We start from the raw sequence: 27,570 nt of genomic DNA on the forward strand, positions 1-27,570 counted from the left end.
ACGCTGGAGCCGCTACACTTTAAGGAGATCGGACACAGACCCTGCCCCGCCACGGGAGACGAGTTGGATCCCCATTTTACAGGTGAGTCCCATCGCCTCGCCCAAGGCCAAACAACAGCAGGCGGGTGGTTGAACGGAGAGTAGAACTCAGGTCTCCCGACCCCCAGCCCTGCGGTCTTCCCACTAGGCCACCCTGCCACTGCTTCTCCCCGTCACCGTGGGAGAATCCCTGTCCTCCGCTTGTCCGCTGCGTGACCTCGGGGAGGTCACTTCACTGGGCCTCAGTGACCTCATCTGTAAAATGGGGATGGAGACCGCGAGCCCCATGTGGGACAGGGACCGCGTCCAACCCCATTTGCTTGTATCCACCCCTGCGCTCAGTACGGTGCCTGGCACGTAGCGAGAGCTTAACACATACCACAGTTTTTATAATAATAATAATAATAATAATAATTGGCATTTGTTAAGTGCTCACTAAGGGCAAAGCACTGTTCTAAGCGCTGAGGAGGATTCAGGTTGTCCCACGTGGGGCTCACAGTCTTAATCCCCATTTTCCAGATGAGGTAACTGAGGCCCAGAGAAGTTGACTTGCCCAAGATCACACAGCGGACATGTGGTGGAGTCGGGATTCGAACCCACGACCTCTGACTCCAAAGCCCGTGCTCTTTCCACTGAGCCACGCTGCTTCTCTTATGGCAAAGCAGATAGAGCCCGGGCCTGGTGGTCAGAAGGTCATGGGTTCTAATTCCAGCTCTTCGATCCCGGCCAATCACTTCCCTCCTCTGCGCCTCAGTGACCTCGTCAGTAAAAGGGGGATTGAGACCGTGAGCCCCACGTGGGACAGTCTGATGATGATGAGGATGGCATTTGTTAAGCGCTTACTATGTGCAAAGCACTGTTCTAAGCGCTGGGGGGGGGGATACAAGGTGATTAAGTTGTCCCTCATGGGGCTCACAGTCTTAATCCTCATTTTACAGATGAGGTAACTGAGGCTCAGAGAAGTTAAGTGACTTTCCCAAGGTCACGCAACAGACACGTGTTGGAGCCGGGATGATGACCTTGGATCTATCCCAGCGCTTAGAGCGGTGCTTGGCACACAGTGAGCGCTTAAATACCATCATGTACTTGTACATCTTGTACTTCCCAAGCGCTTAGTACAGTGCGCTGCACATAGTAAGCGCTCAATAAATACGATTGATGATGATGATGATGATGATTACTAACAAATGCCGTGATTATTATTAATAATAAAAAAACGGGCCAAGCCGCGGGGACAGGATGACGACTTTATTGAGGAATCTACAAGGACGAACTGCTGCCTCGGAGGTCCCGGGGATCCCGCCGGGGGCGAGGGTTCGAATCCCGCCGCCCCCAACCTGGCTACTTCAACTCAGGCAAGGGAACTTGGCTGCGGGAAGCATTTGACCACCCCCCGCCCCTGCGGCCCTTCCCGCCCTTCCCGCCCCAATCCGGACGGTCGGTGCCCCCTTCCCCAGGATGACCCCCGAACTCGCTCCCCTCGCCCCCAACCCATCCCCTCCTGGGAGCGGATGGCCGCGTCAGGCGAAGACGGGCGAGCCGTGCCAGTCGGAGTAGACCAGAAAGCCGGTGAAGGTGCTGTCCGTCTTGACGCTGGCATAGATGCCCACGTAGTCGCCCACGCCCACCTGCACCCAGACCTGGTCCTCGGGCTCCAGGCGCACGAGGGCCCCGCCGGACAGCGAGGCGGGCTTGGGCCACCCCCCGAAGAACTGGAAGAAGGAGGCGATGGACTGTCCGTTCTTGACCAGGTCGAACTGCAGGCTGGCACGGTAGACGGTGGCGTGCACGGCGAAGTAGTAGAGGCCGGGCACGTGGCAGGTGAACTTCCCGCTGGCGCCGTCGTAGTGCCCCTGCTCGTTCACCAGCACGCGGTCGAAGGGCAGGGGGGCGTCGGGGGGCGGGGGTGCCCGGCTCTCGGACTGCTTGGCGCTGAAGGCCGAGCGCGGGGGCACGGCGCACTCTCCCGCGGGCCCCGCCGCCCCGGTCGGGCCCGCCTCGCCCCGCAGACCCGCGTCGCCCCGTGGCCCTGGCAGCCCTGCACCGGGTGGAGAGGGAAAGGGAGGGAAGGGGGATTAGCGGGCCCCCTGCCTCGATTCCCCCCACCGCGTCCCTTTCCCGGTCACATGCCCCTCTGGGTATTTCCCCTGGCACAGTCTTGTGGGCCTCTCCCGCCTCCCGGGATGGTTCCTGGCTCCTTCACCCTCTCCGGGGCACAGAATGCCTCTCCTTGCCCCACCTCTGCCCCCCGGCTCTGCCAGCCGGGGCCCGTTCGAGGCGGCCGGGCTCTAGTCAACCGACGGAGGGCCGGGAACGTGACGGGAAGGGAGTGTGGGTCAGGGGTCAGGGGTCAGAGGAGGTCTCCTTACCGGGACGGCCGCCCTCGCCCTTCTGCCCCGGAGCCCCGGGAGCCCCGTCGCGGCCGTCGCGGCCGTCGCGGCCCGGGAGGCCCTGGCCGCCGTGGTGCCCGGGGGCGCCGGGAAGGCCGGGGTGCCCGGGGCACAGGCTGGGGATCTTGTTGTCGTCCAGCGGGGCCGAGCCGGACGCCAGGCCCAGCAGCAGCAGCAGCGGCGGTGGCAGCAGGAGGAGGAGGAGGGGCGGCAGCGGCCTCATGGCTGGCCCGGGCGCTCCAACGGGCGCGAGGCCCGCCGGGGTCAAGGGACGAGGGGGTGGGGAAGGGTGGAGGGGTGAAGTCAGGCTACCTTGGGGGAGGATGGAGGGGTGAAATCAGACTACCGGGCCTGGCCCTTTCCGACGAGCCTCAATTTATCCCCCCAGGGCCCGGGCTACCGGGTGGGGCTGAGGACTGGCCAGTGGAGATCCAGAAGGACGGGCAGCCTTCTGCGAGAAGAAGAAGAGGAGGAATGGGTGGGGGGTCGGGGGGAGCCCGGCTGCACCCACCCTTTGACCCCTCCCTCCCTTATCCCACCACCCCCGGCCTGGACTCACCACTGGGCCCGGCCGGGTTGGGCCTGGCTGGGACCCCTCTGGTCTCTGCTCCCTCAGCTCCGGCCCCTCTGTCGCCCTCCCCACCGCCCCCCTGGTCCCCCCGAAATCCCGCGGCTCCCAGGCAGGCTTCCCTTCCTCCTCCCGACCCGCTCCTCCCCGCCCCAGCTCGAGAGGAAACCAGGCTCCCAGCCACCAAGAGCGCCAGGCCGGGAAAATAACTGAGAAAATATCTCGTGGTGTCGCCCGGCGCCAGGCCAGGGGGGAGAGGAGGAGGAGGGACGGATGGAGAGAGACCGAGACGGGGCCGGGGAGGGGACACAGAGATGGGGAGAGACAAGGAAAGGCAGAGATGGGGCGGGGTGCCAGGATTGGGGGGCGGTTAGGGAAAATCCTGGGGAGACCGAAAATCCCGGGTGTGGGAATTGGGTTGGATTCCCTCCTGGGAGGTGGGCTCCCTGGGCCGGGGGGAGGAGGGGGTCCCGCCCTCCCACCCCTGGCCGGCCCCACCTCAGGGCTGGGAACATAGTGTGGGGTCGGTGGCCTCTGGAAGTACGTCGCAGTTGAAGGGCCAGGGGAGACCCAGCAGCTCCAGGGTAGGCTGGCAGTGCCACTCGGCCTCCTGGCACACTGGGCGGCAGGGAGGCAGGACCCCTTCGCCCGGGACGCAGCGCGGCACGTACAGTCCGCACAGGAACCGCCGGAAGGGCTGGTAGCAGGCCAGGTCGGCGAGGCTCTGGAGGGGGAGCGAGGGAGGGCCGGGGAACTGGACACCTCAACCCACCCCTAGTCCCCAGCCTCTCCCATACCCTCTCCGATTGTCCCAGTCTCCCCCAGACCCCTCCAGTCTCACTCAGCCTCCTCCAACCTCCATCAGCCTCTCCCCGTTTGTCTCAGTCGCCCCCAGATCCCTCCAGCCTCTCCCAGGCCCAGGCCTTCAGCCTCCTCACAGTGAAGTCTCTGAGCACGTTCACCGCCCCTTGTTGGTCCGGGAGAGACATCCAGACGCTGGGAAAGGCCGTGCCGTTGTAGCTGAGACCCTGGCACACCTCTACCTGGATGGGCTCGCAAACGGACTCTGGGGAGCCCGAGGGGCGGGCATCAACCTGGCAGCTTGGGTACCACTTCCCCCCTGATAGGCAGCAACCTGGCCCAACCCCTGCCCATCCCCTGCTCTGCCCGTTGCTCAGCAGCCCCCTTCCGCCATCCCCCCTGCCCGCCGTTCCCGGCCCCGGCGTCCTCACCGAGGGGCTGGTAGGAACGGTAGCTGCTGCAGTTGAACTCATCGCTGCCGTCGGCGCAGTCCTTCCATCCATCACACACCCACTGGGCATCCTGGCACGCCCCATCCTGGCAGGAGAACTGATCGGAGCCACAGGTCTCTGCAGGCACACAGTGGGCCTGGGCACATTGTGCACCCTGGAACCCTCCCCTCCCCTCATCCAGGGCACTGTCCCCATCTCCCTCCCGGGCACAAGACCCCTTTGGACTCTGTTGGCCCACCTCGGCTTCCCCGGACCCAGGGGTACCTACTTTCTGTGGCATTCAGGGTCTGATAGGTGGCAGAGAACCCACAGCCACCGAGCCCGTCGTCAGCCACAAACAGCACAGTCAGGACGTGGCGGGAGGAGGTGAGGGGTGGCGGCTGCTGGGTACCACAGAACCTGCGGAGAGCACCAGCATCATCATCATCAATCGTATTTATTGAGCGCTGACTGTGTGCGGAGCACTGTACTAAGCGCTTGGGAAGTACAAATTGGCAACATACAGAGACGGTCCCTACCCAACAGTGGGCTCACAATCTAAAAGGGGGAGACAGAGAACAAAACCAAACATACTAACAAAATAAAATAAATAGAATAGATATGTACAAGTAAAATAAATACAGTAATAAATATGTACAAACATATATACATATATACAGGTGCTGTGGGGAAGGGAAGGAGGTAAGATGGGGGGATGGAGAGGGGGACGAGGGGGAGAGGAAGGAAGGGGCTCAGTCTGGGAAGGCCTCCTGGAGGAGGTGAGCTCTCAGCAGGGCCTTGAAGGGAGGAAGAGAGCTAGCTTGGCGGATGGGCAGAGGGAGGGCATTCCAGGCCCGGGGGATGACGTGGGCCGGGGGTCGATGGCGGGACAGGCGAGAACGAGGTACGGTGAGGAGATTAGCGGCGGAGGAGCGGAGGGTGCGGGCTGGGCTGGAGAAGGTGAGACGGGAGGTGAGGTAGGAGGGGGCAAGGTGATGGACAGCCTTGAAGCCCGGGGTGAGGAGTTTCTGCCTGATGCGCAGATTGATTGGTAGCCACTGGAGATTATTGAGTCTTCCCTAGGCACCTTCACCGCTCCTCATCCAAGCTTCTTCTTGGGCATCCCCCTAGGTGCCCCCCGGACTTTTCTGCCCTTCTCTCCTGCTCTTCTCAGGCCCTGCCAGGCTGGGAGCCCTCGGAACCCTTACCTGCCCAGGAAGCCAGAGCTGTGGATGCCCACGTTGTCGTACACCTCCACGAAGTCGTAGTGGCAATGGTCTTCAGCCTCCAGGCTGAAGTTGTTGAACGTCAGCTCGATGATGTGCCCGGCGGGCACTGAGATCTTCCACAGGCATATCTGAAAGGGCCGGCGGTCGGGGCAGGGGGGCACAAGAGATGGGTAATGCATTTCTGCCCCCCCCCCAATCCTCCCCATTAGGTACTCACAGCTAAATTCTGGGGGAATCCCTTGGGTAATCAATTATCAGCTCCTTGAGGCAGGGAGCATGTCACTTCTGTTCTCTCTCAAGCTCTTTAGTCCGGAGCTTTGCACTCAGTAGGTGCTCAATAAATAGTGATTGATTGACTAATTGGCATTGTCTTGGGCACCGACTTGTGTGGCCCGGGGCTAAACCAAGCCTTCTTCTGCTCTCTCTGCCTTTTCCTCAGCCCATCTGGATGGGCTGCGGCCCAGGAACATTATTAATATTAATAATAATAATAATGGCATTTATTAAGCACTTACTATGTACAAAGCACTGTTCTAAGCGCTGGGGAGGTTACAAGGTGATCAGGTTGTCCCACGGGGGGCTCACAGTCTTAATCCCCATTTTACAGATGAGGTAACTGAGGCACAGAGAAGTTAAGTGACTTGCCCAAAGTCACACAGCTGACAATTGGCAGAGCCGGGATTTGAACCCATGACCTCTGACTCCAAAACCCGTGCTCTTTCCACTGAGCCACGCTGCTTCTCCTTCTCAATAATCAATCAATTATTGATTGATTGATCGATACTACTTGCTAGGCCCTTCATCATTCATTCATTCAATCGTATTTATTGAGCGCTTACTGTGTGCAGAGCACTGTACTAAGCGCTTGGGAAGCACAAGAGACGGTCCCTACCCAACCAAGGGCTCACGGTCTAGAAACAGTCATTACATGCCGAGCATGGTTCTAAGCTCTGGAGATTAATCAGGTTGGACTCAGTCCCGGTCCCACATAAAGCTCACAGTCTAAGTAGGAGGGAGTAGGGTTGAATCCCCTTGTACTTGTACTTCCCAAGCGCTTAGTACAGTGCTCTGCACACAGTAAGCGCTCAATAAATATGATTGATTGATTGATTCCCAAGCGCTTAGTACAGTGCTCTGCACACAGTAAGTGCTCGATAAATACGAATGAATGAATGAGTGAATTTATTACTCTATTTTACTTGTACATATTTATTCTACTTATTTTATTTTGTTAATATGTTTTGTTTTGTTGTCCGTCTCCCCCTTCTAGACTGTGAGCCCACCGTTAGGTAGGGACCGTCTCTAGATGTTGCCAACTTGGACTTCCCAAGTGCTTAGTACTGTGCTCTGCACACAGTAAACACTCAATAAATACGATTGAATGAATGAATTTATTACTCTATTTTACTTGTACATATTCATTCTACTTATTTTATTTTGTTAATATGTTTTGCTTTGTTGTCTGTCTCCCCCTTCTAGACTGTGAGCCCACTATTGGGTAGGGACCATCTCTATATGTTGCCAACTTGGACTACCCAAGCGCTTAGTACAGTGCTCTGCACACAGTAAGTGCTCAATATGATTGAATGCATAAATGAATGAATTTATTACTCTATTTTACTTGTACATATTCATTCTACTTATTTTATTTTGTTAATATGTTTTGTTTTGTCGTCTGTCTCCCCCTTCTAGACTGTGAGCCCGCCGTTGGGTAGGGACCGTCTCTCTATGTTGCCAACTTGGACTTCCCAAGCGCTTAGTACTTGGTGAAGCAGCGTGGCTCAGTGGAAAGAGCCCGGGCTTTGGAGCCAGAGGTCATGGGTTCAAATCCCGGCTCCTCCAATTGTCAGCTGTGTGACTTTGGGCAAGTCACTTCTCTGTGCCTCAGTTACCTCAGCTGTAAAATGGGGATGAAGACTGTGAGCCCCCCGTGGGACAACCTGATCACCTTGTAATTTCCCCAGGGCTTAGAACAGTGCTTGGCACATAGTAAGCACTTAATAAATGCCATTATTAGTAGTAGTAGTAGTACTGTGCTCTGCACACAGTAAGCACTTAATAAATGCCATTATTATTATTAGTAGTAGTACCGTGCTCTGCACACAGTAAGCGCTCAATGAATGAATGAATGAATGAATCCCCATTTTACAGATAACTGACACCCAGAGAAGTGAAGCGACTCGCTCAAGGTCACACAGCAGATGCCCGGCAGAGCCGCGATTAGAACCCAGGTCTCCCTGATTTCCACGCTCAGGCTTTTTTCACCAGGCCACGCTGCTTCTCTTGCTAGAGGGGCCTTGGGAAGCCTTTCAGGGCCGCCCCTCTCCCCGCCGAGTCCTCTCAGTCAGGCCCACCTCTCCCCCCAGGAGCACACACGATACCAGGCCCGGAAGCCGGAGGCCTCCACGCTGCCGTCGGAGACGAAGGTGGCACGGACACGACTGGCATTGGTGTTGAGAGTGGCGGGGGCCACCTGCCCACAGATCCCGCCGTGAACCAGCGTGGCCCGAGCACAGAATTCATTCAATCATTCATTCATTCATCCGGCAGTGAGGCTCACCTGCGTGGGCGGATACGGCTGTGGGTAGTTGGGGCTGTGGAAGGAGCCCCGGAGCTCCGTCAGGGTCCCGCCGCAGTCTACGAAAGGGGACCGGGGGTGAGGGACAAAGGGAGGGGGACCGTTGGCCTGCATCTCCTGGCCTGCTCTTCCCCACCAGGACTGACAGAGCTGGGCACGGCCAAGAGCGGCCTCCCGGGCCACGAAACGGGAGACGGGTCCGCGTTCCCGGAGGGAAGAGGCCCTTAGTTGCCGACGGGCGCGTGGGCACCGAGGGATGGGACCGGGACTCATCCGGCCGAGCTTCCTCCTCCTCCCCCACCGCCGGCGAGGGGCACCGTACCCACGAACCCGCCGCCGCAGTCGGCCTCGTCGCTCCGGTCGGCACAGTTGAAGGTGCCGTCGCAGACCGAGGTGGGCAGCAGGCAGAGGAGCTGGTCGCACGTGAACTCTCCTTGGGCGCAGCCTCCTGGAGGGACGGCCAGGCTGAGGTTGCCGGATTGGGAGCTCCTTGAGGGCCGGAATTGGGCCCAGTGACTCGATTTTACTGTCCTGTCCCCAGAGCTTGATACAGCGCTTGGCACACGGTAAGTGTTCAATAAATCCTACTGATTGGCATACTTCCCGCCACTCCCCCTCCGTGCCCTACCCCATTACAGCCTTTCTCCTTCTTTGGGAAATCAATCAATCGTATTTATTAAGCGCTTACTGTGTGCAGAGCACTGTACCAAGCGCTTGGGAAGTACAAGTTGGCAACATATTGGCAACAAGTTGGCAACACATACAGTTGGAAACAGGGGAGCCACTCACCCTCCCCGGGCACCACAGCACGATACCAGGCCCGGAAGCCGGAGGCCTCCACGCTGCCGTCGGAGACGAAGGTGGCACGGACACGACTGGCGTTGGTGTTGAGCGTGGCGGGGGCCACCTGCCCGCAGATCCTGCAGTGACCCAGCGTGGCCCGAGCACAGAATTAATTAATTAATTAATTAATTCAATCATATTTATTGAGCACTGACTGCTCGCAGAGTACCGGACTAAGCGCTTGGGAAGTCCAAGTTGGCAACATCTAGAGACGGTCCCTACCCAACGGCGGGCTCACAGTCTAGAAGGGGGAGACAGAGAACAAAACAGATTAACCAAATAAAATCAATAGAATGAACATGTACAAGTAATCGTATTTATTGAGCATTTACTGTGTGCAGAGCACTGTACTAAGCGCTTGGGAAGTCCAAGTTGGCAACATATAGAATAATAATCCATCGGTGGTATTTACTGAGCGCTGATTGTGTACAAAGCGCTGTGCTAAGAGCTTGGAACGACGCAATAGAGTTGGTATCATCATCATCATCATCATCATCAATCGTATTTATTGAGCGCTTACTGTGTGCAGAGCACTGGACTAAGCACTTGGGAAGTACAAGTTGGCAACATAACATATAATACTATAATATAATATAATAATTATTATAATATGCCAACATATCACCTTGTAACCTCCCCAGCTCTTAGAACAGTGCTTTGCACATAGTAAGCGCTTAATGCATGCCATTATTATTATTATTTGATACCAAATCGTCTATATAAATGAACCATAAACTATATAAATGAGTCTTTTAGACTGTGAGCCCACTGTTGGGTAGGGACTGTCTCTATGTGTTGCCAATTTGTATTTCCCAAGCGCTCAGTACAGTGCTCTGCACATAGTAAGCGCTCAATAATACGATTAAAAAAAAAAACAGGGATGGGGTGGGGGATCAGCTAGGCCTGTTGCTCCCCAGTCTTGGGCAAACACTACGGGGGGCAGGGGGTGGGTGGTCCCTACCTGACTACAGGCCCCCCAAGCAGGTGGGACTCCTCGGCTTCTGGGGCGATCTCCAGCCGGTCAAAGAGGCAGGAAGGCAAGGCCTCCATGCTCAGCGTTTCAACCTTCAGCTGCACCACCCGATTAGGCGCCACCTGAATGACCCACACACAGTGGGCATTGGGAGGGTAGGGGGACGGGTAGTTGGGGGAGCTGAAGGTGCCCTCCGGGCCCGTCAGGAGTCCTCCACAACCTGCGGAGATCGAGAGTCAGAAGTCGGGGAGCGGAAGGTTCAAAGTTAAGAGGGCCAGCGCTTCTGGGTTCAATCTATCGATCGATCGCATCTGTTGAGCGCTTACTGAGTGCCAGGGCACCGTCCGAAGCACAGGGAGTGCTGTAACAAATACCATAAGACAATAGCAGGTTGGACATATTCATCCCCATATTCTATTTATTTTATTTTGTCAGTATGTTTGGTTTGGTTCTCTGTCTCCCCCTTTTAGACCGTGAGCCCACTGTTGCGGAGGGACTGTCTCTATATGTTGCCAATTTGGACTTCCCAAGCGCTTAGTACGGTGCTCTGCACACAGTAAGCGCTCAATAAATACGATTGATGATGATGATTTATTACTCTATTTATTTTACTTGTTCATATCTATTCCATTTATTTATTTTGTTAGTATGTTTGGTTTTGTCCTCTGTCTCCCCCTTTTAGACCGTGAGCCCAATGTTGGGTAGGGACTGTCTCTATATGTTGCCAATTTGGACTTCCCAAGAGCTTAGTACGGTGCTCTGCACATAGTAAGCGCTCAATAAATACGATTGATGATGATGATGATAGTTGGTGTTTAGGTATTCAGGGCTCCTGCGGAGCTTGGGGTCTGATCAACATGGGGTCTGATCAAAATCAACATGGTGGGAGCTCTGAAAAGTGAGGTAATGTCCAATAAGAGGGCTGTCCCCCCTTGGTCCGGCCTACGAATGTCAAAAAGCGGATAGCGAGAGGGTACCTTCTAGACTGAGCCCGTTGTTGGGTAGGGACCGGCTCTATATGCTGCCAACTTGGACTTCGCAAGCGCTTAGTACAGTGCTCTGCACACAGTAAGTGCTCAATTAATACGACTGAATGAATGAATGAATGGAGAGGACGATATAACAGAGTTGGTAGACATGCCCCCTGCCCACCACGAGCTTAGAGTCTAGAAGGGGAGACAGATGTTCAGGGGAAAGAGTACGGGCTCTGGAATCAGAGGTCATGGGTTCAGATCCCGACTCCGCCAATCGTCAGCCGTGTGACTTTGGGCAAGTCGCTTCACTTCTCTGGGCCCCAGTTCCCTCATCTGGAAAATGGGGATTAAGACCGTGAGCCCCACGTGGGACAACCTGATCACCTTGTAACCCCCCCAGCGCTTAGAACAGTGCTTGGCACATAGTAGGCGCTTAACAAATACCATTATTATTATGTTAATGTGAAGAAATAAATAACGGATAGGGACATAAGCACTGTTAGAACTGAGGGAGGAGTAGATAAAGGGTGCAAATCCAAGTGCAAGAGCGACACGGAAGGGAGCGGGAGAAGAGGAAATGAGGGCTTAGTCAGGGAAGGCCGCTTGGAGGAGATGGGCCTTCAATAAGGTTCTGAAGTGGGGGAGAGGGTTAGAGTTAGGATATGAAGAAAGAGTGTGTTCCAGGCCAGAGGAAGGATAATAATAATAATAATGATGGTATTTAGTGCTTACTGTGTGCTTACTAACACTGTTCTAAGCGCTGGGGAGGTTACGAGGTGATCAGGTGGTCCCATGGCGGGGGCTCACAGTTTTTAATCCCCACTTTCCAGATGAGGGAACTGAGGCCCAGAGAAGTGAAGTGACTTGCCCAAGGTCACACAGCCGACAGTTGGCAGAGCCGGGATTTGAACCCATGACCTCAGACTACAGAGCCCGGGCTCTTTCCACTGAGCCACACTGCTTCTTATGGGCGTGGCGAGAGGATGCGGGCAAGAGGTCGGCGGCGGGACACTGTGAGCCCAGTGCTGGGTAGGGACTGTCTCTATATGTTGCCAACTTGTACTTCCCAAGCGCTTAGTCCAGTGCTCTGCACACAGTAAGCGCTCAATAAATACGATTGATGGTGATGATGACAGGTGAGAGGGAGGTAGGGTGAGTAGATTGGCGTTGGATGAGCGCCGTGTGTGGGCTGCAGTGTAGTAGGAGGGCAGAGGTCACGGCCTCTTTTAGATGGGTGGCGGGCCACTAGTCCCCTCTCTCATCATCATCATCATCATCATCAATCGTATTTACTGAGCGCTTCCTGTGTGCACAGCACTGTACTAAGCGCTTGGGAAGTACAAGCTGGCTCTCTGTTCCTTTAGGGTGGGGTACTCACCCGGCTGTGGCGGGGGGCTGGTGCCCAGCTCTCCCTGGGCATCGGAGTCGGAGGGGGCTTGGGGGCTGCTGATGACCGTGGTGTTGGCCAGTCCATAGGCGGGGGCCAGGCTGGGGAGCCCCTCCCCATCTGGGGCTGGCGACTTCAGCTCTGTGGAGGAAGGGATGGGACGAAGGGAAGGCAAAGGGAGGCGGTACCCTCTTCCCTTTCCCTAGAGAAGCGGCCTGGTGTGGTGGATTGAACAACAGCTGGGTGGCAGAAGGTCATGGGTTCTAATCCCGGCTCCATCTCTTGTCTCCTGTGTGACCTTCAAGGCCCTGCTGAGAGCTCACCTCCTCCAGGAGGCCTTCCCAGACTGAGCCCCTTCCTTTACTTGTACAAGTAAAATAAATAAATAAATAAATAAATACGTACAACGGGCTGCCTAGGTGGGGGTAGGGTGAGTACAGTGGTTTTGGATGGTCCATGCTGGGTCACTGGAAAGTCAGGGATGGAGATTGCCCCTTCCTTCCTCCCCCCCCCGTCCCCCTCTCCATCCCCCCCATCTTACCTCCTTCCCTTCCCCACAGCACCTGTATATATGTATATATGTTTGTACAGATTTATTACTCTATTTATTTTACTCGTACATATCTATTCTATTTATTTTCTTTTGTTAGTATGTTTGGTTTTGTTCTCTGTCTCCCCCTTTTAGACTGTGAGCCCACTGTTGGGTAGGGACTGTCTCTATTTGTTGCCAATTTGTACTTCCCAAGCACTTAGTACAGTGCTCTGCACATAGTAAGCGCTCAATAAATACGATTGATGATGATGATGATGACCTCGGGCCAATCGCTTCGCTTCTCCGCGCCTCTGTTACCTCATCGGTCAAATGGGGATTGGGACTGGGAGTACTGCATGGGCAGGACTCTAGACAGTGAGCTCCTTGCGGGTAGGGAACGTCGCTGTTTATTGTTGTGTTGTACTTTCCCAAGCGCTTAGTACAGGGCTCTGCACACAGTAAGCACTCAATAAATGCGATTGAATGAATGCGTAAATGAATGACAGGGTCTGTGTCCAACTTGATTTGCTTGGAGTCATCCCAGTGCTGAGTATAGTGCCTGGCACATAGAAAGTGCTCAACAAATGTCAATCAATCATATTTATTGAGCGCTTACTGTGTGCAGATTATCATGCTTACTACTATTATTATTATTATTATTATTAATAATAATAATAATAATCACCCCTAACCCATGGGCTTTGGGGCTGGGAGTTAGTAGCCCCCGGTCCCCCTCCCTCTGAGGGGGTGTGGGTGGACCCAGGGCTGCCCTGAGAGGGAGTGGTGCCCCCGGCTACTCACGGCTCAAGATGATGGCGACCAGTAGCCCCAGCAGTAGCAGCAGCAGCGCGGAGAGCAACCCGGTGCAGAGCCAAGAAAACCGACAGTCGGGCTGGTGTCTCGAGTGGGAGCGGCCTTGGGGAGGGAAGGAGGGAAGGAGGCCTCCCCAGACTGACCCCCTTCCTTCCTCTCCCCCTCATCCCCCTCTCCATCCCCCCATCTCACCTCCTTCCCTTCCCCACAGCACCTGTATGTATGTATATATGCTTGTACATATTTATTACTCTATTTATTTATTTATTTTACTTGTACATATCGTCATCAATCGTATTTATTGAGCGCTTACTGTGTGCAGAGCACTGGACTAAGCGCTTGGGAAGTACAAATTGGCAACATAGAGAGACAGTCCCTACCCAACAGCGGGCTCACAGTCTAAAAGGGGGAGACAGAGAACAAAACCAAACATCCTAACAAAATAAAATAAATAGAATAGATATGTACAAGTAAAATAAATAAATAGAGTAATAAATATGTACAAAATCTATTTTATTTTATTTTATTTATCTATTTATTTTATTTTGTTAGTATGTTTGGTTTTGTTCTCTGTCTCCCCCCTTTTAGACTGTGAGCCCACTGTTGGGTAGGGACTGTCTCTGTATGTTGCCAACTTGGACTTCCCAAGCGCTTAGTATAGTGCGCCGCACACAGTAAGAGCTCAATAAATACGATTGATGATGATGAAGGAGGCGGGGGGCACCCGGGCCTGGCTCCCGGAGGGCACCGGGGCCCCATTGGGAACCAGGCCGCATCCCGTTTGTGTGGGGCCGCGCTGAGCTTCCTACTCCCGCTCTAGTCCTCCCCGTGGGGGGGGTCTCATTCATTCATTCATTCATTGGGAACCAAGCCGCATCACGTTTGTGGGGGGCCGCGCTGAGCTTCCTACTCCCGCTCTAGTCCTCCCCGTGGGGGTCTCATTCATTCAATCTAGAGGCGGTCCCTACCCAACAACGGGCTCACAGTCTAGAAGGGGGAGGCAGACAACAGAACAAAACATATGGACAGGCGTCATCAGAATAAATAGAAATAAAGCTAGATGCACATCATTAACAACATAAATCGACTAGTAAATATGTACAAGTAAAATCAATAGAGCAATCAATCTGTATAAACGTATACAGGTGCTGTGGGGAGGGGAAGGAGGTAGGGCGGGGGCGGATGGGGAGGAGGCCTTGGCCTGGTCCCCTGCTTCGGCCTCGCCTCAGCCCCGGCCCCATTTACCATCCCAGCGGGTGTCAGGGGGGGTCCCGGCCTCCCCCAGGGGCCCTGGCAGAGTGGGCAGCCCGGCCTCGGGTTCGAAGGCGGGGTTGCAGAACTCCATCTGTGGGGAAAGAAACCTGGGTTAAGACAGGGGTGACGCTCGGCCCTCAGGCTCCGGGGAAAGGCCGGGGGGGAAGGGGCTAGCTGCCAGGATGCCAGCCTGTAATAACAATAATCTTGGTATTTGTTAAGCGCTTACTACGTGCCGAGCACTGTTCTAAGCGCTGGGGTAGATGCAAGATAATCAAGTTGTCCCACGTGGGGCTCACAGCCTTCATCCCCGTTTTACAGATGAGGGAACTGAGGCCCGGAAAAGTGACTTGACCAAAGTCACGCAGCTGACGAGTGGCAGAGCCGGGATTCGAACCCCACGCCGTCCGACTCCCAAGCCCGGGCTTTTTCCACTGAGCCACGCTGCTCCTCTACCTTACTCGGCTCCCGAGTCTCCACGCAGAGGGTCATATCTTGGTAGTTCTTCATGGCCGAGCGTGGCACGTTGCCTCGCAGTCGGGAGCCCCGTAGCTTGCTGATGTGCGTGACCCTCCCTGGCGGGAGCCCAGTGCCAGCCTGATGGGGAAGCTGACCCCGGTGGGTTGGGGGGACACTTGGGACCCCCAAGTGAAGCCCTGAACCCCCACAGCCGCTGGCTGGGAGGTCTGGAAAGTGGATGTTTGTGTGGTGGGGGAGAGGAGGAGCGACCGCTGCGAAGGAATTCGCCAAAGCCCCGAATATCCCATTAATCCAACTCAGCTGAGGATGCCCTGGCACTCAGGGCCCAACTCTTAAAGGGACAAAGGCGGCTGGGGGTGGGGTGGGGGGCCCATTCCCATTCCCATTCCCATTCCCATTCCCATTCCCCTCCGGCCCCTCGCTCTGCAGGCAGGTGGTCAGGAATGGAGGGGCCCAAGGTTGGTTCATCTGCAAACGGCAATTCTGGGAAGGAAGGGGAGGCCTCCGGTCCCAGAGACGGGGTGCTCAGCCATTGAGTGATGGAGGGCTGGAGCTCGGGGTGACTTTTTTCCGCAGGATGCCTATGTTCTCATCCCACCTCTGCCACTTCCTTGCTGTGTGACCTTAGACTGGTCACTTAACTTTTCTGTGCCTCAACTGCCTCATCTGGAAAATGGAAATTGAGTATCCAGTAATAAAGATGGCATTTATTAAGCGCTTACTATGTGCAAAGCACTGTTCTAAGTGCCAGAGAGGTGGCAAGGTGATCGGGTTGTCCCACGGGGGGGCTCACAGTCTTCATCCCCATTTTACAGATGAGGGAACTGAGGCCCAGAGAGGTTGTGACTTTTTTTTTCTGATGGCATTTATTAAACGCTTACTATGTTCAAAGCACTGTTCTAAGCGCTGGGGAGGTGGCAAGGTGATCGGGTTGTCCCACGGGGGCGCTCACAGTCTTCATCCCCATTTTACAGATGAGGGAAGTGAGGCCCAGAGAGGTTAAGTGACTTTTTTTTTTGATGGCATTTATTAAGCACTTACTATGTGCAAAGCACTGTTCTAAGCGCTCGGGAGGTGGCAAGGTGATCAGGTTGTCCCACGGGGGGCTCACAGTCTTCATCCCCATTTTACAGCTGAGGCCCAGAGAGGTTAAGTGACTTGCCCAAAGTCACACAGCTGACCATCGGCGGAGCAGGGATTTGAACCCATGACCTCTGACTCCAAAGCCCGCGCTCTTTCTCCTGAGCCACGCTGCTTCTCTATCTGTTCTCCTTTCTTAGACTGTGAGCCTCGGCGGGGAGGAGGACTGTGTCTGATCTGGTAGACTGTAAGCTTGTTGTGGGCAGGGAATGTGTCTGCTATATTATTATAGTGTACTCTCCCAAGCGCTTAGTACAGTGCTCAGAATACAGTAAGCACTCAGTAAGTATGACTGACTGGCTGACTGGCTGGTTTGATTATTCTGCAGCTACTTTGGCGCAGCACAGCGCTCAGCACATAGTGCTTAGAGAAGCAGCGTGGCTCAGTGGAAAGAGCCCGGGCTTGGGAGTCAGAGGTCACGGGTTCAAATCCCGGCTCCGCCGCTTGTCTGCTGTGTGACCTTGGGCAAGTCACTTCACTTCTCTGGGCCTCATTACCTCACCTGGAAAATGGGGATTAAGACTGTGAGCCCCATGTGGGACAACCTGATTACCTTGTAGAGAAGCAGCGTGGCTCCGTGGAAAGAGCCCGGGCTTTGGAGTCAGTGGTCGTGGGTTCAAATCCCGGCTCTGCCAACTGTCAGCTGTGTGACCTTGGGCAAGTCACTTCGCTTCTCTGGGCCTCAGTTACCTCGTCTGTAAAATGGGGGTTGACTGTGAGCCCCCCCCGTGGGACAACCTGATCGCCTTGTATCCCCCCAGTGCTTAGAACAGTGCTTTGCACATAGTAAGCGCTTAATAAATGCCATTACTATTATTATTATTATTTTATCCCCCCCAAGTGCTTAAAACAGTGCTTTGCACATAGTAAGCGCTTAATAAATGCCATTATTATTATTATTATTATTATTATTATTATTATTGTATCCCCCCCAAGTGCTTAGAACAGTGCTTGGCACATAGTAAGCGCTTAACAAAAGCTATCATTATTATTATTATAGTAAGCCCTTAACAAATAACACCTTGTTAATATTACTTGTTAATATTATTAATATTACTGCGATCTCCAGTGATCACAGTTGCAGAGTCGCCCTGGGATTAATGTTTAAGTTTGCTTCCTGGGTTCCTCTGGTGGAAGGGAGATGGATGTTTAATTGCAAAGTTCCTGATGCCTGTGGGCTGGTTTTTGATCCTCCTCCAGGAGGCCTTCCCAGACTGAGCCCCTTCCTTCCTCTCCCCCTCGTCCCCCTCTCCATCCCCCCATCTTACCTCCTTCCCTTCCCCACAGCACCTGTATATATGTATATATGTTTGTACATATTTATTACTCTATTTATTTTATTTGTACATATCTATTCTATTTATTTTATTTAGTTAGTATGTTTGGTTTTGTTCTCCGTCTCCCCCTTTTAGACTGTGAGCCCACTGTTGGGTTGGGACTGTCTCTATATGTTGCCAATTTGTACTTCCCAAGCGCTTAGTGCAGTGCTCTGCACATAGTAAGCGCTCAATAAATACGATTGATGATGATGATGATGATGATGATCAGGACCTTGTGGTCCCTGAGGGCCCAGGACAGGGTTTGTGGCTGGCCATTGCTAGCCACGGAGGAGACTCCTGGACAGAGGAGATTCTAGAAAAACGACAACTGAGATCAATCAATCAATGATATTTATCGAGTGCTTACTATGTGCAGAGCACTGTAATAATAATAATGATGATGATAGCATTTATTAAGCGCTTACTATGTGCAAGGCACTGTTCTAAGCCCTGGGGAGGTTACAAGGTGATGAGGTCGTCCCACATGGGGCTCACAGTCTTCATCCCCATTTTATGGGTGAGGTAGCTGAGGCCCAGAGAAGTGAAGTGACTTGCCCAAAAGTTACAAGGTGATCAGGTTGTCCCACGGGTGGCTCACAGCCTTCATCCCCATTTTACAGATGAAGGAACTGAGGCAGTGAAGTAACTTGCCCAAAGTCACACAGCTGGCAGTTGGCGGAGCCAGGATTTGAACCCATGACCTCTGACTCCAAAGCCCGGGCTCTTTCCACTGAGCCATGCTGCTTCACTGTACTGATCATGGAGAGTATCGCTCAATCAGTCGTAATTATTGAGCGCTTACTGCGTGCAGAGCACTGCACTATATAATAATAACGATGACGATGGTATTTGTTAAGCATTTACTACATGCCAAGCACTGTTCTAAGCGCTGCGTAGATACAAGGTCATCAGGTTGTCCCACGTGGTGCTCACACTCTTAATCCCCATTTTACAGAAGAGGTGACTGAGGCACAGAGAAGTTAAGTGACTTGCCCAAAGCGGCGGAGTCGGGATTCAAACCCACGACCTCCGACTCCCAAGCCTGTGCTCTTACCACTAAACCATGCTGCTTCTCTAGTGCTTCGGAGAGTACAAATATAACACCATATTAGAGTTGGTAGAAACGTCTCCTGCCCACCGTGGGCTTGCAGTCTAGAGGGGGAGACAGACATTAGTATAAATCAATAAATTACAACTATGGATATAATCAATCAATCAATCGTATTTATTGAGCGCTTACTGTGTGCAGAGCCCTGTGGGGCTGAGGGATGGGTGAATAAAGGGAGCAAATCCAAGTGCAGCATGGTTTAGTGGAAAGAGCACAGGCTTGGGAGCCAGAGGTTGTGGGTTCCAATCCCCGCTCCACCTCATCAGCTGTGTGACTTTGGGCAAGTCACTTAACTTCTCTGTGCCTCAGTTACTTCATCTCCAGAATGGGGATTAAGACTGTGAACCCCGCATGGGACAACCCCAGGGCTTAGAACAGTGCTTGGCACATAGTAAGTGCCAAGAAGCAGCGTGGCTCAGTGGAAAGAGCCCGGGCTTTGGAGTCAGAGGTCATGGGTTCGAATCCCAGCTTCACCAACTGTCAGCTGGGTGACTTTGGGCAAGTCGCTTCACTTCTCTAGGCCTCAGTTACCACATCTGTAAAATGGGGATTAAAACTGTGAGCCCCCATGGGACAACCTGATTACCCTGTAACCTCCCCAGCGCTTAGAACAATGCTTTGCACATAGTAAGCGCTTAACAAATACCATCATTATTATTATTATAGTAAATGCATAAATACCATTATTATTATTACAATGTAATAGAGCTGATAGGCATGATCCTGCCCACAAGGAGCTTACACCCTAGAGGGGAAGATGGACATTAAAGTAGATTTAAGAGAGGGCAAATAATTCCCCAATTGTCCCAGACTCACTTAGTCACCTCAGAGTCTGGAAAGAGGGAGCCAGGACTGGAGTTACCTCTAGATTGTAAGCTCGTTGTAGGCAGTAAGTGCTCAATAAGTATGATTGAGTGATTGAGTTGGCGAAATCTCATGAGGGCGAGGGTGGGCAAGGAGATCCTGGGATTTTTGGAATTGTTGGAACTGTCAGAATTGTTACCCAAATGTCAACCTACCCGGGGAAAGGGGCATCCACGGCTCCTGGAAGCGGGCAGCGTCAGAACAAACAGAAGGAAAAAGAATGCCAACCTCAGGGGGTGAGATGTGAGGGAGTGTGAGTTATCAATCAATCAATCAATCATATTTATTGAGCGCTTACTGTGTGCAGAGCACTGTACTAAGCGCTTGGGAAGTCCAAGCTGGCAACATATAGAGGCAGTCCCTACCCAACAGTGGGCTCACAGTCTAGAAGGGGGAGACAGAGAACAAAACCAAACATACTAACAAAATAAAATAAATAGAATAATAATAATAATAATGGCATTTATTAAGCGCTTACTATGTGCAAGGCACTGTTCTAAGCGCTGGGGAGGTTACAAGGTAATCCGGTTGTCCCACGTGGGGCTCACAGTCTTCATCCCCATTTTACAGATGAGGGAACTGAGGCACAGAGAAGTGAAGTGACTTGCCCAAAATCACACAGCTGACAATTGGCAGAGCCGGGATTTGAACCCATGACCTCTGACTCCAAAGCCCGGGCTCTTTTCCATTGAGCCACGCTGCTCAATGGAAAAGAATAGATAGGTACAAGTAAAATAAATAAATAAATAAATAGGGTAATAAATATGTACAAACATATATACATATATATAGGTGCTGTGGGGAAGGGAAGGAGGTAAGATGCGGGGGATGGAGAGGGGGACGAGGGGGAGAGGAAGGAAGGGGCTCAGTGTGGGAAGGCCTCCTGGAGGAGGTGAGCTCTCAGTAGGGCCTTGAAGGGAGGAAGAGAGCTAGCTTGGTGGATGGGCAGAGGGAGGGCAGTGTTGATTCATGGACGATCGGCCTGGGATGGATTAGAGGGCATCAGTCAATCGATTGATGATATTTATTCAGTGTTTATTGTGTGCCAAGCACTGTACTACACACTTGGGTGAGTACAATAAATAGACACGCTCCCCCTCTTCGAGATGCTTACAGTTGAGCAGAGGAGACAGACGTGAAAATAAATTGCAGGTAGGGGGAAATCAGAGTGTGAGGATATCAATCAATCAATCAATCGTATTTATTGAGCGCTTACTGTGTGCAGAGCACTGTACTAAGCGCTTGGGAAGTCCAAGTTGGCAACATCTAGAGACAGTCCCTACCCAACAGTGGGCTTACAGTCTAGAAGGGGGAGACAGAGAACAAAACCAAACATACTAACACAATAAAATAAATAGAATAGATAGGTACAAGTAAAATAAATAAATAAATAGGGTAATAAATATGTACAAACATATATACATATATACAGGTGCTGTGGGGAAGGGAAGGAGGTAAGATGGGGGGATGGAGAGGGAGACGAGGGGGAGAGGAAGGAAGGGGCTCAGTGTGGGAAGGCCTCCTGGAGGAGGTGAGCTCTCAGTAGGGCCTTGAAGGGATGGGCAGAGGGAGGGCAGTGTTGATTCATGGACGATCGGCCTGGGATGGATTAGAGGGCATCAGTCAATCGATTGATGATATTTATTCAGTGTTTATTGTGTGCCAAGCACTGTACTACACACTTGGGTGAGTACAATAAATAGACACGCTCCCCCTCTTCGAGATGCTTACAGTTGAGCAGAGGAGACAGACGTGAAAATAAATTACAGGTAGGGGGAAATCAGAGTGTGAGGATATCAATCAATCAATCGTATTTATTGAGCGCTTACTGTATGCAGAGCACTGGAATAAGCGCTTGGGAAGTCCAAGTTGGCAACATATAGAGACAGTCATCATCATCATCATCATCAATCGTATTTATTGAGCGCTTACTATGTGCAGAGCACTGTACTAAGCGCTTGGGAAGTCCAAGTTGGCAACATATAGAGACAGTCCCTACCCAACAACGGGCTCACAGTCTAAAAGGGGGAGACAGAGAACAAAACCGAACATACTAACACAATAAAATAAATAGAATAGATATGTACAGGTAAACTAACTAAATAAATAAATAGAGTAATAAATATGTTACAATGGGCTGCCTAGGTGGGGATAGGGTGAGTACAGCGGTTTTGGATGGTCCATACTGGGTCACTGGAAAGTCAGGGATGGAGATGGCCCCTTCCTTCCTCTCCCCCCAACCCCGTCCCCCTCTCCATCCCCCCATCTTACCTCCTTCCCTTCCCCACAGCACCTGTATATATGTATATATGTTTGTACACATTTATTACTCTATTTATTTATTTATTTTACTTGTACATATCTATTCTATTTATTTTACTTTGTTAGTATGTTTGGTTTTGTCTCCCCCTTTTAGACTGTGAGCCCACTGTTGGGTAGGGACCGTCTCTATTTGTTGCCAACTTGTACTTCCCAAGCGCCTAGTACAGTGCTCTGCACACAGTAAGCGCTCAATAAACACGATTGATTGATTGATTGATTGATTGAGAGGGGAGAATCGGGGGTAACGGATGATCCATCCCTAACCACGAGGCTGGCTGTCCTGTAGGGCAACCGCACTCGACTGCTGGAGAATCAATCAATTGTATTTATTGAGCGCTTACTGTGTGCAGAGCACCGCAGAGAAGGGCCTCTGGGCTCAGTGGACCAAGAATTGTTCCCAGGGCAGTGGCACTCCTAATCGTCCCTCCTTAATCAATCAATTGTATTTATTGAGCGCTTACTGTGTGCAGAGCACTGTACTAAGCGCTTGGGAAGTCCAAGTCGGCAACACATAGAGACAGTCCCTACCCAACGGTGGGCTCAGCAAGTGTTACAGACACAAAGAACACACAATTCCCCCGAGTGGCTCCCTCCGTCGAAAGAGAACAGGAGGAGGGAGGTGGCTACTTGGTAGCCTTCTGGGCTCGCGCCTCATTTCCTCCAGGCCTTTGTCTCTGGAATCGCGATTGCTTCCTGGAACGGGCATCCCTGGGCAATGGAGAATTCTTCTGGGTGTTGGAGGGAGACTGCTGCTCTCCCTGAAGTCTCACAACACCTAATTAACTTGTTCCTACCCTCGCACGTAGAGCGGTGTTTGCAATGTGGTAAGTGCTTAATAAACACCATTAAAAAATAATAACAGGCCATAATAGGCCACCGGGGGGAGGGGGGGGCTGCCTTGGCAGGAGGCAAGTCACCTGTTAAATAATAAAATAATAATGATGGCATTTATTAAGCGCTTACTATGTGCAAAGCACTGTTCTAAGCGCTGGGGAGGTTACAAGGTGATCATCCCCCGGGCCTGGAATGGCCTCCCTCTGCCCATCTGCCAAGCTAGCTCTCTTCCTCCCTTCAAGGCCCTGCTGAGAGCTCACCTCCTCCAGCAGGCCTTCCCAGACTGAGCCCCTTCCTTCCTCTCCCCCTCGTCCCCCTCTCCATCCCCCCCATCTTACCTCCTTCCCTTCCCCACAGCACCTGTATATATATATATATGTTTGTACAGATTTATTACTCTATTTATTTATTTTACTTGTACATACCTATTCTATTTATTTTATTTTGTTAGTATGTTTGGTTTTGTTCTCTGTCTCCCCCTTCTAGACTGTGAGCCCACTGTTGGGTAGGGACTGTCTCTATATGTTGCCAATTTGTACTTCCCAAGCGCTTAGTACAGTGCTCTGCACATAGTAAGTGCTCAATAAATACGATTGATTGATTGATCAGGTTGTCCCATGGGGGGCTCACAGTCTTCACCCCCATTTTCCAGATGAGGGGACTGAGACCCAGAGAAGTGACTTGCCCAAAGTCACCCAGCTGACAATTGGCGGAGCAGGGATTTGAACCCATGACCTCCGACTCCAAAGCCCAGGCTCTTTCCACTGAGCGACGCTGCTTCTCTAGTGTCCAAGGGTTAAAGTGTCCAAGGGTGAAGGGGGTGGCCTAGTGGATAGAGCACGCCCCTGGGGACGGAACTGGGTTCTAATTCTGCCTCCCCCACTTCTTTGCTGCCTGGATGTTCGGGAACTAATGAAGAAGAGGCCTGAAGGGGTGGACAGGGAGGGCCAGACACACTGCCCTTCAGAAGAGGCAGCGCGCCTCCCGGCTCAGAGCTGTGCCCAAGCAGGTAATAATAATAATAATAATAATAATAATAATAATAATAATAATGGCATTTATTAAGTGCTTACTATGTGCAAAGCACTGTTCTAAGCGCTGGGGTAGATACAAGGCAATCAAGTTGTCCCACGTGGGGCTCACAGACTTAATCCCCATTTTCCAGATGGGGCCCAGAGAAGTGAAGTGACTCGCCCAAAGTCACACAGCCAAGTGGCAGAGCCGGGATTTGAACCCATGGCCTCTGACTCCAAAGCCCGAGCTCTTTCCACTGAGCCACGCTGCTTCTCTAGCAGGTCTGAGCCTGGCACCGTGGGAGGCCGAGGGGATTGGTTGGGGTATGGAGTGTGCACCTCCCCGCCCCTTAATGCTGTGTGACCTTGGATGAGTCACTTAACTTCTATGTGCCTGTTACCGCATCTGTAAAATGGGCTTTAAGACTAGACTACGAGCCCAATGGACTGTGTCCAACCTGATTAGCTTTCATCTACCCCGGCGCTTAGTATAGTGCCTGGCACAGAGTAAGTGCTTAACAAATAACGGCATTTATTAAGTGCTATGTGCAAAGCACTGTTCTAAGCGCTGGGGAGGTTACAAAGTGATCAGGTTGCCCCACTGGGGGCTCACAGTCTTAATCCCCATTTTACAGACGGGGGAACTGAGGCCCAGAGAAGTGAAGTGACTGGCCCAAAGTCACACAGCTAATTGGCAGAGACAGGATTTGAACCCATGACCTGACTCCAAAGCCCGTGCTCTTTCCACTGAGCCACGCTAATTCTCTAGCCTTCCCTGCACCCCCCGCTCCAGGTCCGCAGGTGCGGGGCAGACTTTCCCAAGTCCATTAAACCTTCCTTAAGTCCCCCATTTGTGGCTTCAGTCTGGCCTAAATCCCAGAGGATTTGCAGTTGGGGCACTCAGGGGTGTGGCTACTGATCAATCAATCAATCAATCAATCGTATTTATTGAGCGCTTACTATGTGCAGAGCACTGTACTAAGCGCTTGGGAAGTACAAATTGGCAACACATAGAGACAGTCCCTACCCAACAGTGGGCTCACAGTCTAAAAGGGGGAGACAGAGAACAGAACCAAACATACCAACAAAGTAAAATAAATAGGATAGAAATGTACAAGTAAAATAAATAGAGTAATAAAAATGTACAACCATATACACATATATATACAGGTGCTGTGGGGAAGGGAAGGAGGTAAGATGGGGGGATGATCCTGTGAGCCACACACTTTTAGACTGTGAGCCCACTGTTGGGTAGGGACGGTCTCTATATGTTACCCATTTGTACTTCCCAAGCGCTTAGTCCAGTGCTCTGCACATAGTAAGCGCTCCATAAATACGATTGATGATGATCCTGTGGGCCGTTCCCGTCCGCGTCTGTCAACGGCCCCTCTCCCAACCACACCTGCTCTTTGGACAGTGGGTCGTCAGGGTGCGGATGGCCCACCCCGCCTCAATCACACCTCGGCCGGGCTCCTTTTTTCTCCATTTATTCTGTACAATGCTCTACTGTACATGAATGACATTCCCTTCCCCTTCTTGCTTACACAGTAAACAAATGCACAACAGCCCCACGGCTCAGGTTTACAGGTCTCCCTCGGGGAAGGGGAATGGGCTGGCTCTGCCTAGGGGGAGAGGGTGCCTGCCCCCCGATAACGCTCTGGGGCAGGGGAGAAACGCCAGGACCAAAGGAGCACCCCCATTTCTGCTGGTGTGGGAGAGGTCCACAGCTCTCCCTGGGCCCCCTCTTGCCTTAGGCATGTTTCATTCGGGGGGTGGGCCACCCAAGGGTAGGGCGGGACCCGCACGGAGGCGGCCGGGGTTGCCAGGGTGGGACTGGGGGATCACGCTGACAGGACCTCTGGGGCGGGTAGTTCCTGGCAAAGTCCATTGTTGCGCCTGTGTCTGAGAGGTTCTGAGGAAGGGAGGGGAGAAGGAAGGGCATAAATTAAAGGGAACGGAGGGAGAGGACGGAGGGTGGGGTTGCGCTGCCTGGATGTTCGGGAACTAATGAAGAGGCCTGAAGGGACGGGAAGGGAGGGGCAGGGACAGGGCAGAGAGGGCCAGACCCGCTGCCCCGCCAAAAAGAGGCAGCGCTTCTCCCGCCTCACAGCTGCGCCCGAGCACGGCACCGTGGGAGGCCAAAGGGAATGGTTGGGGGAGTGGAGCGTTCACCTTCCGGTCCCTAAACGCTGTAAGGCACAATTCTTGGAGGCCGCTGGAATCCATCCAAAAAGCTTTTAAAACCACCCCCACCCCGCACTGGTCGGCCTTGTCAGGAGCCACCCCGAACGGTCTCTGGGGGCTGGCAGAAGAAAACGTTGTGCTTGACCGCTTCTAAAAAGTCAGACCGCCGTGACGGCCTTGCTGGGAAGGAGATCCAGGCTGATGCCGCTCCACTTGCGCGGCGTTGTTCGGGGACTTCAAATAAAACAGCGGGGCCTCAAATGAGAGCGGCTGGTTTTGAGGGTCTTCCGCCGCCTGTCCCGCCGCGGTGAGCAGCGGTGGGGCGACTCCGGTCTGGGCTGCTCTGTTCACGCTGCTGGAGGATGATGAGGGTGAGGCCAGCCGAGCCCGGTCCAGGTTGAAGAGCTGGGGGTCCGGGTCTCCCCCCTCCACGCGGCTGGTTTCCAGGGGGGTGCCGCTGCCTCTGGTCAGTCTCCCGGGGATGCTCAAGAGGCAGGCTGTGGCTCCCGCCGTTAGGCTGGAGCCAGACAGTAGCTAGCGGGGACCACGACTAGGCCCGGGCCTTCTCTCCGGGTTCCCGTCATCACTTATTTCACACGAGGGCGGAAAAAAAAAAAAAAAAAAGCAACCTTAAACGATGAGAAGATGAGAAGCGGCGAGGCCTGCTCTGCATCCGGTCTCCGGGACCTCCCGTGTCCCTGGGCCAGGGCCCAGACCGGGCTGGAGCGAACCGGGCTCCTGACCAGGCTGGAGAAACTCCTGCTTGGCAGTTTATATAGTTTATTACTCTCTCTCTCTCTCTCTCATTTGTCAATTTGCTTTTTTTTTTTTTTTTCCTTTTTAAAAACACTCGGGGGGGCGTGGTGGGGGAGGAGGGAGCGCGGAGGGCCGACCGCTACATGCGGGAGGGAGGACTGGCCAGTTCATAGAAGAGCAGGTAGGCATCGCTGCTGCGGACGTGGCTGGCTGACATGGGCATCACGCTGGGGAGAGAGGGAGAGGAGTCAGGGTCAGTCGATCAAGGCTATTTACTGAGCACTTACTACGTGCAGAGCACTGGACTGAGTGCTTGGGAGAAAGTACGATGCAACGGGGTTAGCGGAGGCATTCCCTGCCTACAGTGAGTTTACAGCCTAGAGGGGGAGGGACTCCAGGGGGTAAAGGAGGCCCCTGAGTTACAATCCGTCCATCTTGCATCTCTTGCTCCCCAAGCCACACATTTCCCACAAACTCACCAGGGGAATAATAATAATAATAATAATGGCATTTATTAAGCGCTTACTATGTGCAAAGCACTGTTCTAAGCGCTGGGGGAGGTTACAAGGTGATCAGGTTGTCCCACAGGGGGTTCACGGTCTTCATCCCCATTTTACAGATGAGGGAACTGAGGCCCAGAGAAGTGAAGTGACTTGCCCAAAGTCACACAGCTGACAGGTGGCGGAGCCGGGATTTGAACCCATGACCTCTGACTCCAAAGCCCGGGCTCTTCTCCAC

General features: G+C 52.9%; 3 protein-coding genes across 5 annotated transcripts in view; all 3 read right to left on the minus strand.

The window, feature by feature from the left end:
* Nucleotides 1-1,519: 1,519 nt before the first annotated feature.
* On the minus strand, nucleotides 1,520-3,057 carry C1QTNF5 (C1q and TNF related 5). Its single transcript, XM_038754146.1, has 3 exons — nucleotides 2,989-3,057; nucleotides 2,409-2,880; nucleotides 1,520-2,077 (listed from the first exon to the last, which is right to left on the minus strand). The coding sequence occupies exons 2-3, from the start codon at nucleotides 2,650-2,652 to the stop codon at nucleotides 1,560-1,562; spliced, it is 762 nt and encodes a 253-aa protein (XP_038610074.1). The 5' UTR covers nucleotides 2,653-2,880; nucleotides 2,989-3,057; the 3' UTR covers nucleotides 1,520-1,559.
* On the minus strand, nucleotides 2,733-26,749 carry LOC119934757 (membrane frizzled-related protein). The gene is made up of 19 exons (XM_038754301.1): nucleotides 26,706-26,749; nucleotides 26,241-26,593; nucleotides 22,673-22,738; nucleotides 15,269-15,387; nucleotides 14,804-14,903; nucleotides 13,547-13,660; nucleotides 12,205-12,354; nucleotides 9,841-10,072; nucleotides 8,826-8,956; nucleotides 8,359-8,484; nucleotides 8,019-8,095; nucleotides 7,833-7,931; nucleotides 5,438-5,586; nucleotides 4,519-4,649; nucleotides 4,230-4,367; nucleotides 3,936-4,063; nucleotides 3,542-3,721; nucleotides 2,830-2,880; nucleotides 2,733-2,741 (listed from the first exon to the last, which is right to left on the minus strand). The coding sequence occupies exons 1-19, from the start codon at nucleotides 26,747-26,749 to the stop codon at nucleotides 2,733-2,735; spliced, it is 2,397 nt and encodes a 798-aa protein (XP_038610229.1).
* Nucleotides 25,210-27,570, minus strand: part of USP2 (ubiquitin specific peptidase 2) — a 72,676-nt gene continuing 70,315 nt past the window's right edge. For 2 of the 3 annotated variants that reach the window (XM_038754367.1, XM_038754368.1), the window contains exon 13: nucleotides 25,210-27,059. In XM_038754367.1, the coding sequence (XP_038610295.1) occupies nucleotides 26,972-27,059 (88 nt within the window). In that variant the 3' untranslated portion in view covers nucleotides 25,210-26,971. The remainder of the gene's footprint in view (nucleotides 27,060-27,570) is intronic. The other variant, XM_038754369.1, reaches the window with a different exon arrangement.

Source organism: Tachyglossus aculeatus, chromosome 11, assembly GCF_015852505.1.
Source record: "Tachyglossus aculeatus isolate mTacAcu1 chromosome 11, mTacAcu1.pri, whole genome shotgun sequence".
NCBI classification, from domain to species: Eukaryota; Metazoa; Chordata; class Mammalia; order Monotremata; family Tachyglossidae; genus Tachyglossus; species Tachyglossus aculeatus.